At 45.2% G+C, this 16,661-nt stretch overlaps 1 protein-coding gene across 10 annotated transcripts in view; it reads right to left on the bottom strand.

Annotated features, from left to right (window-relative positions):
* The window catches only part of CTCF (CCCTC-binding factor), a 62,830-nt gene that overhangs the window by 25,666 nt on the left and 20,503 nt on the right, over window positions 1-16,661 (bottom strand). For 5 of the 10 annotated variants that reach the window (XM_089320276.1, XM_070062613.2, XM_089320278.1 and 2 more), the window contains exon 4: window positions 9,717-10,010. The exons of the other annotated variants lie outside the window; for them this stretch is intronic. In XM_089320276.1, coding sequence (XP_089176402.1) covers window positions 9,717-9,740 — 24 coding nt within the window. In that variant the 5' untranslated portion in view covers window positions 9,741-10,010. The remainder of the gene's footprint in view (window positions 1-9,716; window positions 10,011-16,661) is intronic. 10 annotated transcript variants of the gene reach the window in all.

The following is a 16,661-nucleotide window of genomic DNA, read 5'->3' as shown; positions in this document are numbered from 1 at the left end:
AAAATAGGCACAACAGTCCAAAGTAAAATTACATAGATCTGAAAAAAAAAAATGACAACAGCAGTTGTGACAGTAAGAAGTCTCATTAACAGAATTTGAATGGAACCCTGAAATATGTGCACGACATTTAAAGGCAGGGGCGTGTGTGTGTGTGTGTGTGTGTGTACACACATGCGCTACAGGGCAAAGGGTTGAATCGTTAAGTAAAATAAACACATTTGAGAATTAGTTATGAGAGAGTAAAAATCAACTTAAAGCACAGGACAGAGGAAAGGATAGTAAGATACATGAAAAATGTGTTGCTTGTGTCACAGTTTGGATGCTTTTGAATTACACAAATTGAAGACTATACCTCATAGGGTTGGCTATAGAAAACTATTTATGCTTTCCAGGAGCAGAAATTAAGATTCATTGGAGGACCTGATTTTCTCAACCAAGTATACCTTTATTTTTGAAAAGTAAAAACAAAACAAAACATGATGCATTTAATGGCTTCCTGGCTTTCAAGCTTCCTAGCTCCTCAGTGTGTGATGCAGTGATAACGTTCAAATTTATGTCTTGCTAGGCTCTACCACACTTCTCCCTTTAGTCAAGCTGTCTTTTCTTTCTTTCCTTCTTTCTTTCCTTCCTTCCTTTTTTTAATTTGACAGATAGAGTTAGACAATGAGAGAGAGAGAGAGAGACAGACAGAGAGAATAGTCTTCCTTCCGTTGGTTCACTCCCCATATGGCCGCTGATCCAAAGCCAGGAGCCAGGTACTTCTTCCTGGTCTCCCATGCGGGTGCAGGGGAAGCTGTCTTTTCACATGAACACATTTGTCCTCACTGCCATCTCCCCATTTCTGCTCTATATTTTAAGTCCTACCCAACTCTCTCAGATCCAGGTTATCCTAAGCATAAGAAAGCCTTCTGAGGTTCTTTGGCCTTTATCTTGCTCTGAATGTTTTTGCTGATACAGTAACATATAACTTTGCACTTAAAATTTTCTTGGGACCGGTGCTGTGGCATAGCAGGTAAAGCCACCATCTGTGGCGCCAGCACCCCATTTGGGTGCCAGCTCGAGTCTCAGCTGCTCCACTTCCGATCTAGCTCTCTGCTATGGCCTGGGAAAGCAGTAGAAGACAGCTCAAGTCCTTGGGCCCCTGTACCCACATGGGAGACCCAGAAGAAGCTCTTGGCTCCTGGCTCTAGCCGTTGCAGTCACTTAGGGAGTGAACCAGTGGATGGAAGACCTCTCTTTCTCAATCTGCCTCTCAAATAATAAGTAAATCATTAAAAACAAACTTTCCTCAAAATGATATGATTTCCCAGCTGGAAAATTAAAAGTGAATGATCTTGGGATTGGCGTTGTGGTACAGGTTAAACTGCTGCCTGAAATGCTGGTATCCTATACAGGCACTGCTTTGATCCCCAACTACTCCATTTCTGATCTAGCTCCCTAATTTTCCTGGGAAAGCAGTGAAAGACAGTCCAAGTCCTTGGGCCCCTGCACCCACATGGGAGACTCAGATGAAGCTCCTGGCTCCTGGCTTTGGTCTGGCCCAGCCCTGGTCATTGCAGCCACTGGGAGAGTGAATCAGCAGATAGAAGATCTCTCCCTCCCTCCCTTCCTCTCTGTTAACTCTATCAAATAAATAAATACATCTTAAAACAAAACAAGACCAATGGGAAAACTTTCTAGGCTGTCGGGTTGCCAGATTGGTTTGTTCTGTCATTATTTATTTGCATTAGCCCCCTATTCTCAGTACCCAAAAGAAAAATAATGTAACGTTCAACCCAAAGGCTTCCTACTAGCTGCTCCACAACAGGGGGACAAGAATAATAAATGCTACTGCAGAAGGTTGGGAGAAAAAAGACATTTGTACAGTACTTTACAATTTGCCCATCAATTTAAAATGTTCAAGTATCCATGCGCTGGCACTTTTACTACAAGACTGCATTTATATATATATATATATATATATATTTTTTTTTTTTTTTTTTTTTAAAGATTTTACCTATTTGAAAGAGTTACACAGAGAGAGAAGGAGAGGCAGAAAGAGAGGGAGAGAGTCTTCCATCCGCGGGTTCACTCCCCAATTGGCTGCAACGGCCAGAGCTGCGCCAATCTGAAGTCAGGAGCCAGGAGCCTCCTCCAGGTCTCCCACATGGGTGCAGGGACCCAAGGACTTGGGCCATCTTCTACTGCTTTCCCAAGCCATAGGAGAGAGTTGGATTGTAAGTGGAACAGATGGGATACGAACCAGCGCCCATATGGGATGCTGGCACTGAAGGCAGTGGTTTTACCGGTTACACCACAGTGCTGTCCCCACCCCCACCCCCCATTTATACTTTTAACTGTGAGAAACAACTTTTAAGAGGCCAATGCCGTGGCACAGTAGGTTAACGCCCCAGCCTGCAGCACTGGCATTCCATATGGGTGCCAGTTCAAATCCCAGCTGGCTCCACTTTCAAGCCAGCTCCCTACTGGTGCACCTGGGAAAGCAGCAGAAGATGGCCCAAGTTTCTGGGCCTCTGCAACCACATGGGAGACCTGGAAGAAGCTCCTGGCTCCTGGCTCCTTAGCCACTGCGGCCATTTGAAGAGTGAACCAGCAGATGGAAGAGCCCCCTGTCCCGCCCACCTTCTCTACTAGCTGTAACTCTTGTGTTTCAAATAAATCTTAAAAAAACACACTATTTTGGGGGGGTGACGCCGTGGCTCACTTGGCTAGTCCTCCGCCTGAGGTGCCGACATTCCATATGAGCACCAGGTTCTAGTCCTGGCTGCTCCTCTTCCAGTCCGGCTCTCTGCTGTGGCCTAGGAAGGCAGTGGAGGATGGCCCAAGTGCTTAGGCTCCTGCACCTGTGTGGAAGACCAGGAGGAAGCACCTGGCTCCTGGCTTCAGATCAGCGTAGTTCTGGCGGTAGCGGCCATTTGGGGGGTGAACCAACGGAAGGAAGTCCTTTCTCTCTATTTCTCTCTCTCATTGTCTGTAACTCTACCTGTCAAATAAATAAAATCTTTAAAAAAAAAAAAAACTACTTTAAGCATGATCCTAAGTCTAACTGTATAGCCAATATTTTTCAGATAGCTTATTTAGGGGATAGAAATGCTTTACACCAGTACTGCCCAATAAAAATACAATGTAGATCAGGCATTTGTTGCTGCCTGAAACATCTGCATCCCAAACTCAAGTGTCTGGGTTTGAGTCTTGGCTCAAACCTGCAAATATGTACACTAGGAGGTAGCAGTTGCTGGCTCCAGTACTTGGTCCCTGCCACCCAAAGGGGAGACCTAGATTGAGGTTCTGGTTTCTGGCTTTGGTCTGACCCAGGTTCAGCTGTTTGTGAGCATTTGGGTAGTGAACCATTGGATGGAAGATCTCTGTATCTTTCAAATAAAAATAAATAAAAACGGCCGGCACCGGAGCTCAATAGGCTAATCCTCCACCTAGCGGCGCTGGCACACCGGGTTCTAGTCCCGGTCGGGGCGCCGGATTCTGTCCCGGTTGCCCCTCTTCCAGGCCAGCTCTCTGCTGTGGCCAGGGAGTGCAGTGGAGGATGGCCCAAGTGCTTGGGCCCTGCACCCCATGGGAGACCAGGAGAAGCACCTGGCTCCTGGCTTCGGATCAGCGTGGTGCGCCGGCCGCAGCGCGCCAGCCGTGGCAGCCATTGGAGGGTGCACCAACGGCAAAAGGAAGACCTTTCTCTCTGTCTGTCTCTCTTACTATCCACTCTGCCTGTCAAAAAATAAATAAAAAATAAATAAATACTTAAAGATAAATACTTCCGTATTTTAGATTTTCTAGTTTTAAATAATTAAAACTTCATATTTCAGATTAGACATGTAAAAAGAAACAGGTTAAGTTAACTTTAGTAATCTGCTTTATTTAACCCAGTATGTCCAAAACAGTACCTCAGGGGCCTGCGCTGTGGCACAGCGGGTTAACGCCCTGGCCTGAAGCGCTGGCATCCCATATGGGCGCCGGTTCTAGTCTCGGCTGCTCCACTTCTGATCCAGCTCTCTGCTATGGCCTGGGAAAGCAGTAGAAGATGGCTCAGAAGATGACCCGCGTAGGAGACCCAGAAGGAGCTCCTGGCTCCTGGCTTCGGATCAGTGCAGCTCCAGCCATTGTAGCCAACTGGGGAGTGAACCATCGAATGGAAAACTTCTCTCTCTCTCTCTCTACTTCTCTCTCTGTGTAACTCTTTCAAATAAATAAATTAACCTTTAAAAAAATAGTACCTCAAGATGCTTTATATTTTTCTTACTAAAAGTATGTTCTGAGAGGCAGCAGAAATGGCATAACCTTAGAGCTTGTTATAAACACAGAACTTCAGGATCACCCCTGATCTGCAGAATCAGAATTTGCAATTTAGTATTACAATATCAATCCTCATCTTTTAAAAAATGCTTATTTATTTATATGAAAGGTAGAGAGCAACAGAAAGAGACACAAAGATCTTCCATCTGAGCTAAGCCAGGAACTCCATGGAGCTCCCCCATTTGAATGGCAGGGACCCAACTACTTGAGACATTCATTACATGCTGCTTCCCAGAGTGTACGTCAACAGGGAGGCAGGTCAGAAGCAGGGGTGGGACCTGATTCCAGGCACTCAGATAAGGGCTGTGGGTTTCCCAACTGGTGGCTTAACTAACTGCACAGCAGTATTAGCCTCACTTACTGTTTTTTAACAATTTTCTGGGCCATGAAGATTCCAAAGTTAGTATCCTAGCAAAAAGGATGACAATCACAATGTATGAAGATACAGAACACAGTAAAAGCCCTTTACCTCAGAGATATTCTCAGAAAAAACATCAAGAAATAAAAAATTTACTGCTGGGGCTGGTGCTGTGGCGTAGCAAGGAAAGCTACCACCTGTAGCACCAGGATCCCATATGGATGCAACCTCGAGTCCCAGCTGCTCTACTTCCAGTCCAGCTCCCTGCTAATGCACCTGAAAAAGCAGCAGAGAATGGCCCAAGTGCTTGGGCCTGCACCCACTTGGGTGACCCAGAAGAAGATGGTGGCTCCTGGCTTCAGAATGGCCCAGCTGTGGCCACTGAAGCCTTTTGGGGAGTGAACCAGTGTATGGAACATCTCTCTCTCCCCCTCTGTAACTCTGCCTTTCAAATAAATATATATTTTTAAAAGAAATTCACTGCTGTAAATGTTAATAATGGCCCCATCAGAAAACTAGTACATAATCCCAGATGCCTGTCTCCCACATGCCTTATCAGAATGTTGTTTTGAGTCCTGACTACTATGCTTCCCATCTTACTTCCTGCATATGTACATCCTCAGAGGCAGCAAATGATGCTCAAGTATATGAGTACCAGGAGTCTGGTGTTGTGGCAGTGGGTGAAGCAGCTACGTTTAATGCTGGCCATCTCATTATGGAGTGCCAAAGTCCAACTCCCATTTCCAATCCCGCTCCCTCATAATACACCTGGGAAAGCAGAGGATGGTGGCCCAAGAATCTGGGGCCCTGCCACCTATGTGGGAGACCTGGATGGAGTTCCAGTCTCCTAGTTTTAGCTTGGACCAACCCTGTCCCTGGACATTGAGGACAATGGATAGAAGACCTCTTGCTCTGTCTTTCAAATGCAATCCCATGCGAGAAATGGATGGAGATCCAGGTTCCTGGCTCTGGTTTGGCCCACACCCAGCATATGGGAAATGAAACAGCAGATGCAATCTCTGTCGCTGTACTCTTTTTTTTTTTTTTTTTTAAAGATTTATTTTATTTATTTGCAGAGAGGAGTTATGGATGATGGGGTGTGGGTAGAGACTGAGATTTTTCATCCACTGGTTTACTCTCCAAATGGTTCCAACAGCTAGGGCTAGGTAAGACTGAAGCCAGGAGTTAGGAGCTTCTGGGTCTCCCACATGGTTGCAGAACTGGTTGTGGAACTGGCACTCATATGGATGCCAGTGTCATAGGCAGCATCTTTAACCACTACATCACACCAGCCCCTATAACTTTTTAATAAGTAAAAATAAAATGAATATCCTCAATAACAAAATTGGTAGAGGGACCAGTATTATAGTGCAATCAGTTAAGGCCACTGCTTGAAACAACAGCATCCTATACTGGAGTGAGAGGGTTTAAGTTGTGGTTGTTCCGCTTCTGATCTAGCTCCCTGCTAATATGCCTGGGAAAGCAGCAGATGATGGCTCAAGTGCTTGGGCCCCTGCCACCCACATGGGAGACCTGGACAGAGGTCCTGCCTCCTAGCTTAGGCATGGCCCAGCCCCATCTGTTGCAGCCATTTGGGCAATGAACCAGAGGATGGAAGGTATCTCCTCCTGATGTCAAATCAATAAAAAATAAATCTTTAAAATAAAATAAAGTTGGTAAAGAAAAACAATCTCTGCGCTGCCTGGCATACTGTAGCAAAAAAAAATCTGAAGAACAGAAAAAAATCCGTTTTGTCTCTGCTGTGATTTTGAAAACTTAAAATGTTAGATATTGCTTGTAAATAACCAAGTCTAACCTAAAAAAGTCACAGAATTATAAGCCAGATTGAAAAAGAATTGGTATAAAGGAGTACAAACAGAAACCAATTGTGGGGGGCCGCTGCTGTGGTACCATAGGTTAATCCTCTGCCTGCAGTGCCAGCATCCCACATGGGCACTGGTTCTTATCCCGGCTGCTCCATTTCTGATTCAGCTCTCTGCTATGGCCTGAGAAAGTAGTGGAACCAAGTCCTTGGGTCCCTGCACCCACGTGGGAGACCTGGAAGAAGCTTCTGGCTCCTGGCTTTGGATCGGCCCAGCTCCAGCCGTTGTGGCCAATTGGGGAGTGAACTAGAGGATGGAAGACCTTTCTTTTTCTTTCACTCTATAACTCTACCTCTCAAATAAATAAAAATCTTAAAAAATAAAAAAAAAAGAAACCAATTGTGTTGCCAAGGAATTGAGCTGACAGAATTTTCTCTCCCTGTAAAAAAAAAACATGGTATACAGTCCAACAACAGCAGTTTTTACTTAGGTATTAAAACAGTAGCTCCCATTTTGTACAGGGATACATCAAACACAATCTAAGTAAGCCACTAACCTCTCTCTCATGCTGCTTGAAAAAATCTCAGTGCATCCCCTCAAGCAATGGATTCCTTTACCTAACTTCCTCCAGAAGAAGGGAGTCTCTCCTCCGAATCAATAACTAAACCCATAGGCTGAACCATGTCTCACTTCCCCCACTCATGTCTCTCTTCCCCCACTCCCTGGGGATGGTGTGCTCCTAGTTGCCTTGCCCCCTGCTAACAGCTTCAATCCATCTCCTTCCCTGCTCTAGGGATCCCTGCTTACACTCAGTTCCTCTTGACTCAAAACACACACACTTTCCCTCCCTTCCCCCATTCTTAACACATTCTCTGGTTCTCTCCCCTTCCTTGAGCTGGGCATACCTTTTAACTTTGGTCAAATCCCCTCTTTGAGGACCAACACCACTAAAAGGGGGTTTATACTTATTTCCAGGACAAATTTCCCTCTAGATTTTGAAAGTATATTAGCTTATTTATAAAAATCTGAAGGAAAAAAAAAGCACATTAAAGATATTCCTGGGGCCAGTGTTGCAGTGCAGTGGGTTAAGCCTCTGCCTGCAATGCCAGTATCCCATGTGTGCCAGTTAAGATTCTATCTGTTTCACTTCCCATCCAGCTCCCTGCTAATGTTGCCTAGGAAGCCAGTGGAAAATGGCTCAAGTGTTTGAGTTCTTGTCTTTCACACATGGTAGACCCAGATGAGCTACACTTTACTGGTTTTGGCCTGGCCCAGCCCTGACCACTGCAGCCATTTGGGGAGTGAACCAGAAGACAGAAGATCTCCCTCTCTTTCTCTTTCTCTCTCTCTCCCTCTCTCTCTCTGTAACTGCCTTTCAAACATGATGGGATCATCTTATCATTTTCAGTAAGCCACATCTTGTTGCCTCTCAAACTATGCAATAATTTTCTGTTCTAAGTTATATTTTCTGGCTTAAAAATATATTTACACTATACTTTCTATTCATTTCTTCAAATTCTTTGAGGGATAGCATGGACTATAATAAATACACTTGAAATTGTGTGTATATCTATTTCTAATAAATAGAAAGCATATAAAAATAGAATATATAGAAATTAAAGGTCACATTGTTAACTATCAAAAGATTAACATTATCTAAACATTTGCAGGACCTATTTAAAGATTATAAAACACTTCCAGGAAGACGTCTCCTAACAGGGATACTACTATCTACTCCATGATGGAAATACCAAAGATGTAAACAATGTAAAGACATTAATTCTTCCTGTTATAAAGTGGTTTTTAAGGTTTGTCTGAAAAATAAACAAGATAACGAAGACAGCAATAATAAAGGTGGTCTTCTATTTCCAAATACTAAAATATTGTAATGACACAATAAACTGTGACAGTACCACACCAATAAACAGAGGGAGAATCTAGAATCAAACTCCAGCATATAAAAAGCTGTCACTTTAAACTAATGAAGAAAAGAGGGTTATTTCATATAAGGTGTTAGAAAAGTTGGCAAAAAATGAGTTATCTTTAATCCATTTGGAATATAGTCTGCTGTAATATGAGATAAAGAGGCATTAACAAACAAACCAAAACAAAACAAAAACTTGAGAAAATACAAGGGAAACAGTTTTCTGATCTAAGAAAGGAAGGCTTTGTGCTTAGAAGCATAAATAATAGGAGAAATCAAAAAATAACAAATTTTACCCCTCGAAAAAGTCTTACATGTGACAAAAAAATCTGAAAAAAATTGAAGTGACAGTATTGTATTTCTGTTAAACTGTTAAGACTGTTTTAAAGGATACTCCGGGGCTGGTGCCATGGCACAGTATCCTCTGCCTGCAGTGCCGGCATCCCATATGGGCGCCAGTTGTAGTCCAGGCTGCCCCTCTTCCAATCCAGCCCTCTGCTATGGCCTGGGAAAGCAGTAGAAGATGGCCCAAGTGTTTGGGCCCCTGCACCATTGCGGCCATCAGTACAGACACAGACACAATTTTTTTCCCTGAAAAATTTCAATCTGCAGTTGGTTCAAGTTGTGGATATAGAATCTAAGGATAGAGAAGGTCAACTGTATTTAATATGGGGGAAATGTTCTACAATGCAGAAGTGGCAAGAGAAGCAGGATGGGATAGTTAAGAGCCAGAGGTCTGTACTTCAATTTAGTTCTACTAATTAGCAATGTGACCTGGGGTAAGATAAGCTAACTTCTGTGACTCAGTTTCTTTTTCCACAAAATAGGGATAATAATGGCATCTACTTAATAAGGTATAACAAATATTAAACAAGCAATGCATATATGGTGATTGGGTACTATGCTTCTCATAAGCCAGCCCAGAAGGCACTTAATTCATGTTAGCTGAACAATACTTAGCCTTTCAACTTCTCAGAATTCTAATCACAAACCGTAGATAAACTTTCACCACAAAAATTACTTCTCTGACAAACTATTGCATATCCACAGAATGAAGGTAGCAACAGGTTGATGGAACCTAGTGACTGACCAAAACCAGGAACACAGGAAAAAAAGAGTCAAAAAGGAACAGACCAGGCTGGTCTTTCTTATGCTGCTCAGCGTATTGATGCCAAACTAAATCTTCCCAAAGGAGGCTCAAAAATTCATGCTGGTTGATGCTTACTGAATCAAGTCCAAACTCTCTGGCTTAGCTCCCAGAGCTCTGTACAGTTTGTTCCCATCTCTTCCACCCACCCAACCTCACCTCTGAATACTTCCTGTCGGGCATCTTCCATGCAGAATACAGTCTTATCTCTTCCCAGTTTATCTTCTATATCAAAGTCTTCTTGATCACAACCAGTGCAGACCAGCCACAACTTTTGTTTTAACTACAACATAATGTTCTATATTTCTTCTTCACCAACAGACTATTAGCTTTTTCTGTGTGTTTAAAATTGTGAATTTGGGGCCAGTATTGTAGTGTTAGTAGGTGGAGCTGCGGCCTGCATCAGTTCAAGTCCTGGCTGCTCTACTTCTGATCCAGCCCCCTGCTAATGGCCTGGAAAAAGCATCAAAAGATGGCCTAAGTGCTTGGTCCCTTCCACCCATGAGACCCATATGAAGCTTCTGGCTCCTGGCTTCAGCCTGGCCCAGTCCTAGCTGTTGCAGCCTTCTAAGGAGTGAACCAGCAGATGCAAGATCCCTCTCTCTGTCTCTCCCTCTAACTCTTTCAAATAAATATATATATTTTTTTTTTTGACAGGCAGAGTGGACAGTGAGAGAGAGACAGAGAGAAAGGTCTTCCTTTGCCGTTGGTTCACCCTCCAATGGCTGCCGCGGGCAGTGCGCCGCGGCCGGCGCATCGTGCTGATCCGATGGCAGGAGCCAGGTGCTTTTCCTGGTCTCCCATGCGGGTGCAGGGCCCAAGGACTTGGGCCATCCTCCACTGCACTCCTGGGCCATAGCAGAGAGCTGGCCTGGAAGAGGGGCAACCGGGACAGAATCCGGTGCCCTGACCGGGACTAGAACCCTGTGTGCTGGCGCCACAAGGCGGAGGATTAGCCTAGCGAGCCACGGTGCCGGCCTAAATAAATAAATCTTAAAAAAAAAAAAAAAAAATTGTGTTTGATAAGCCGGCACTGTGCCATAGCAGGTTAAGCCAATGCTTGCGTGTTGGCATCCCGTATCAGAGTAGTGGAGTCTCAGTTGCTTTGTTTTCTATGCAGCTCACTGCTTATGCTCTTGGGGAGGCAGCAGAAGATGGCCCAAGTACTTGGATCCCTGCCACTCACATGGGAGACCAGGATGGAGTCCCTGGATCCTGGCTTTGGTCTAGCCAAAACTGGGCTGTTGTGGCTATTTAGGGAGTAAACCAGGAGATGGAAGATCTCTGTCACTCTGCCTTTCAAATAAATAAAATAAATCTGTATTTTAAAAAATTCTGTGTTTGAGAATAGGCAACAGGTTCTTAAAATTCATCTCTCTCTCTCTCTCTTAGTTTAGAAGCAGAGCAACAAGAAGGGAGGGAGGAGACAGATATGGATCTCCTATCAGCCATTCATTCTCCAATTGCTCACAACAGCTGAAAGCAGGGTCAGTCCAGAACCAGAAGCCAGGAACTCAGTCCAGGTCTCCCACGTGGGTGGCAGCAATCCAATTATGTGAGCCATCATTGCTGCCTCCCAGGGTCTGCACTAGCAAAGAAGCCAGAGCTGGGTATGAAACCCAGGTACTCTAATACAAGACACATGTACTTCAGCCAATGTCTTAATCACTAAGCTAAATACCCATTTCCATTATTAGCTTTTTTTTTTCTTTAAAATTAATTTTGAAAGTCAGAGTTACTCATAGGGAGAGGGAGAGACAGAGAAAGAGATTTTCCATCTGCTGGTTCAATCCCCAGATGGGCAAAACGGCCAGTGTTGGACCAGGCCAAAGCCAGGCAATTTATCTATTTTTTTAAAGGATAAATCACTTAAAAAATTTATTTATTTGAAAAGCAGAGTTACAGAGAAGCAGAGGCAGAGGCAAAGACAGAGATGTATAGAGAGAGAAATGTATCTTCCACCCGCCCGTTCACCCCCCAATGGCTGCAATGGCTGGAGCTAGGCTAACTGGAAACCAGGAGCTTCTTTCGCATCTCCCATGTGAATACAGGGGCCCAAGGACTTGGTTACCTTCTACTGCTTTCCCAGACCACAGCAGAGAGCTAGATCAGAAGTGGAACAGCCAGGACTCAAACCACCACCCATATGGGATGCTGGCACTGCATGTGGTGGCTTATCCACTATACCACAGCACTGGTCCCTCATCTAGGTTTTTCATGTGGGTGGCAGGGGCCTAAACACTGGGGCCATGCTCCATTGTTTTCCACAGGCAATTAGCAGGGAGTTGGATCAGAAGCGGAGTGGCTAGGTCTCAAACGGGCACTCCCTGGAATGCCAGCACTCCAGGAGGCAGCTTTACCAGCTCCATCATAGCACCAGACTCCTCATTAGCTTTTTAAAGAACTATACCTTGTACTTTGATACACAACGCTGGCTTCTCAGTCTTTTTTCTTTTTTTCTTTTTTTTTTTTTTTTGAGAGTCAGAGTTACAGACAGTAAGAGGGAGAGACAGAGAGAAAGGTCTTCTTTTCATTGTTTCATTCCCCAAATGGCCGCAACGGCAGGAGCTGTGCCGATCCGAAGCCAGGAACTGCTTCCTGGTGCACACAGGTGCAGGATCCCAAGTACTTGGGCCATCTTTTACTGCTTTCCCAGGCCACAACACAGAGCTACCTGGATTGGAAGAGGAACAGCCGGGACTAGAACCGGTGCCAATATGGGATGCTGGCACCGCAGGCGGAGGATTAACCTACTGCGCCATGGCGCTGGCCCTCAGATTTTTTTTTTTAAAAGATTTATTTATTTACTTGAAAGCATTAGAGAAGGAGGGAGAGAAAGATCTTCCATCTGCTGGTTCACTCCTTAGATGGTCACAATAACAATGGATATAAAAACACTGTTGATACTCTAATATCAGTGTCTTCACTGTCATACGAAATAGGCATAGATGCTTCCTGCATAAGGCAAAAGCAGAAAAGAAACATGGAAAAATAAAACATGCTTATATGCTAAGTGAAAATTCAACTATATGAATTTATTTCCTTTTGTTATTTTTTAAGACTGTATTTATTTGACAGGTAGAGTTATAGATAGAGAGAGGGAGAGTCAGAGAGAAAGGTCTTCCATCTGATGGTTCACTCCCCAAATGGCCACAGTTGCCCATCTGAAGCCAGGAGCCTGGAGCTTCTTCTGGGTCTCCTACGCAGACCTTAGCACTTGGGCCATCTTCCACTGCTTTCCCATGAAGTTGCAGAGAGCTGGATCATAAGAGGAGCAACGGGGACTTGAATGGAATGCCAGTGCCACAGCAGAGGCTTAGGAGGCTTAGCCCACTACGCCACAGCACTGGTCCCTGTATTGTTTAAGTAGAGAAAAAGAGTCCTATCAACATAATTACAGGTTATACTTAAAAAACACCTTGGGGGGTGGGGGTGGGATGCACTGTGATGGAACAAGTGAGGCTGCTGGCCTGGGATGGCAACACCAGTATCCCACATGGATGCTGGCTGGAGTCCCAGTTGCTCCACTTCTGAACCAGCTCCCTGCTAATGACCCTGGGAAAACAGCATAAGATGGCCCAAGTGTTTGGGCCCCTGTACACATGTGAGAGACCCAAAGAAAGCTCCTGGCTCCTGGGGTTCAGATCAGCCCAGCTCCAGCCATTGTGGCCATTTGGAGAATGAACCAGTGGCTGGAAGAGCGCTTGCTCTGCCCCGGCCTCTTCTTAACTCTGCCTTTTAAATAAATAAATCTTAAAAAAAAACCAAACACCTCGGGGCATTTGTTGTAGTGATTAAGGTACCACTTGAGTGGGCTGAGGTACCACTTGAGTGCCAGCATTCTGTGTGGGTGCTGGTCGAGTCCCAGCTGCTCCACTTTCAGTGCAGCTCCCCACTGGCGCACCCTGGAAAGCAGTGGAGGACGGTCCAGGTCCTTGGGGCCCTGCACCCACAGGGGAGACCTGGATAGGGCTCCTGGATTTGGTCTGGCCTAGCCCTGTCCATTGCAGCCAATTGGTGAGTGAACCAGCGGATGGAAGATCTCTCTCTCTGCCTTTCGTTCTCTCTGTGTAACTCTGACTTTAAGATAAATAAATGAATTTTACAAAAAAAAAAAAAAAAAAAAAGATCATATAGCTATATAGTAAATACGTGGGACAATTCAAGGGGTAAACAACCAAATAATCTTTTACACTTAATGCTGCTCAGTTTAGTCACTTAGAGAGACTAGTTATTATAAAATACACATGTAGTAGGAATAATCGATGTGTTCCCAAGCCAGTAGAAATGGACAATTTCCCAGGGTCTGTTTTATAAATAAAGCCATTACAACTTCTTATTTCATATATTGCTATCCTCTATAACAGAAAGCTGATTGCTAAAAACCCAAACTTATTTTCTGGAGAAGATCAGACTGCCTACATTTATCTTGGCATGAAATAGCAGCCCCAAGCCTCCCTGAGCTTTTATAAGACACAGTAATTCCAAAACAGCCTAACATGAAGGTCATCTAACAACTGGCCTAATAAACTTCAGTAGGAACCATCAGACATCATTAGAAGCCAAAGAAAAGAGCAGACACCTTTACATTTTTTTTCTTTTTTAGATCTTTAAATGAGAAGAATGTTGACAGAAGTGCCTCATCTAGGATTCTGAGTATAGGGAATGTTAATTGCGAATATGATGAGAAAAAAAAAGGAGTTAAAAATAAATAATCAGGGGCCGGCGCTGTGGCATAGTGGGTAAAGCTGCCGCCTGCAGTGCCAGCATCCCATACAGGCGCCGGTTTGAGTCCCGTATGCTCCACTTCTGATCCAGCTCTCTGCTATGACCTGGGAAAGCAGTAGAGGACAGTCCAAGTCCTTGGACCCCTGCATCTGCCTGGGAGACCCGGAAGAAGTCCCTAGCTCCTGGCTCTGGATTGACATAGCTCTGGCCGTGTGGCCAATTGGGGAGTGAACCAGAGATGGAAGACCCCTCTCTCTGCCTCTCCTTCTCTCTGTGTAACTCTGACTTTCAAATAAATACGTCTTTAAAAATAAATAAATAATAAATATTCAGAGTCCAGTACTGTGGTGCAGTGGTTGCTAAGCTGCCATCTAAAATGTCGGCATCCAGGGGCCAGCGCTGTGGCTCACTTGGTTATCCTCCATCTGTGGCACTGGCATCCCATATGGGAACCGGGTTCTAGTCCCGGTTGCTCCTCTTCCAGTCCAGCTCTCTGTTGTGGCCCAGGAAGGCAGTGAAGAATGGCCCAAGTGCCTGGGCTCCTGCACCTGCGTGGGAGACCAGGAGGCAGCACCTGACTCCTGGCTTCAGATCAGCGTAGTTCCGGCCGTAGCGGCCATTTAAGGGGTGTACCAACAGATGAAAGACCTTTCTCTCTCTGTCTCTCTCTCTCTCTCTCACTATCTGTCAAATAATAAAACATGCCGGTATCCAATATTAAAGTGCCAGTTCAAGTCCTGTATGCTCAAATTCTGATCCAGCTCCCTGCTCATGAGCCTGGGAAGGCAGTGGAAGATGGCCCAATGCTTGGGCCCCTGACACCCATGTGGGAGACTAGGTAGTTGTTCTAGGGTCCTGGCTCAGGCCTGGCCCAACTCTGGGCATTGTGGCTATTTGGGGGAGTGAACCAGCAGATGGAAAATCTCTGTCTTTCAAACAAATATGTCTTTAAAAATAAATAATCAGGGGTACGTTCAGTGGCAAAATATGTTAATCTACCACTTGGGCCACCAAAATCCCACAATGGAAGTACCAATTTGAATCCTGACTCCCTGATTCTGATCCAGCTCCCTGCTAATGCGCCTAGGAAAGCAGTTGAAATTGGCCCATGTGCTTGGGCCCCTGCATCCGTGTGGGAGACCCAAAAGAAGCTCCTGGCTCCTTGATTCGGATCAGCCCAGCTCTGGCCTTTACAGCCATTTGGGGAGTGAACCAGTGGATAGAAGACCTTTCTCTGTCTCTCCCTCTCTCTGCAACTGTACCTCTCAAACTAATAAAATGAATCTTTTAAAAAAAATTAGGGGCCAGTGCTGTGCCATAGCAGGTAAGGCTGCCACCTGTAGTGCTGGCATCCCATATGGGTGCCGGTTCAAGTCCCAGCTGATCCACTTCCAATTCAGTTCTCTGCTACAGCCTGGGAAAGCAGTGGAGGATGGCCTAAGTCCTTCAGCCCCTGCACCCGCGTGGGATACCCAGAAGAGGCTCCTGGCTCCTGGCTCCGGATCAGCCCAGCTCCAGGTGTTGCAGTCATCTGCAGAGTTAACCAGCGAATGGAAGACACCTTTCTCTTTCTCTCTCCTTCTGCTCCTCTTTAACTCTTTCAAATAAATAAATCTTAAAAAAAAAAAACTAATTAAAAATAAAAATAAATAAATCAGTGTTGGGAAAAAAAGCAACAGATTTAAGTCCATGAGTGAGATAATATGCACATTTAATATAAGCAGTTTCTAGACTTTAAAAAAATAAAATTAAATAAAAAATAAAATAGAACAACTACCTTACTCTGCTCTTTTTGAAAATATACATACCAGCTGGCGCCACGGCTCATTAAGGCTAATCCTCTGCCTGTGGCGCCGGCACACTGGGTTCTAGTCCCGGTTGGGGCGCTGGATTCTGTCCTGGTTGCCCCTCTTCCTGTCCAGCTCTCTGCTGTGGCCTGGGAGGGCAGTGGAGGATGGCCCAAAGTGCTTGGGCCCTGCACTCGCATGGGAGACCAGGAGAGGCACCTGGCTCCTGGCCTCAGATCAGCGCAATGCGCCGGCCGCAACATGCCGCCCGCGGCAGCCATTGGAGGGTGAACCAACGGCAAAAGGAAGACCTTTTTCTCTCTCTCTCTCTCCCTGTCCACTCTGCCTGTCAAAAATTAAAAAATATATATATATACCATGGGACCGGTGCTGTGGTACAGCAGGTTAATGCCCTGGCCTGAAGTGCCGGCATCCCATATGGGCGCTGGTTCAGGTCCCAGCTGCTCCACTCCTACTCAGCTCTCTGCTATGGCCTGGGAAAGCAGTGGAGGATGGCCCAACTCCTTGGGCCCTTGCATTGCGTGGGAGACCCGGAAGAGGCTCCTGGCTCCTGCCTTGGATCAGTGCA

Source organism: Oryctolagus cuniculus, chromosome 18 (assembly GCF_051225735.1).
Source record: "Oryctolagus cuniculus isolate XC-2025 breed Fujian yellow rabbit chromosome 18, ASM5122573v1, whole genome shotgun sequence".
Lineage (NCBI taxonomy): Eukaryota > Metazoa > Chordata > Mammalia > Lagomorpha > Leporidae > Oryctolagus > Oryctolagus cuniculus.
The sequence above is the reverse complement of the archived record's forward strand: the minus strand, read 5'-3'. Positions and strand labels throughout refer to the sequence as shown.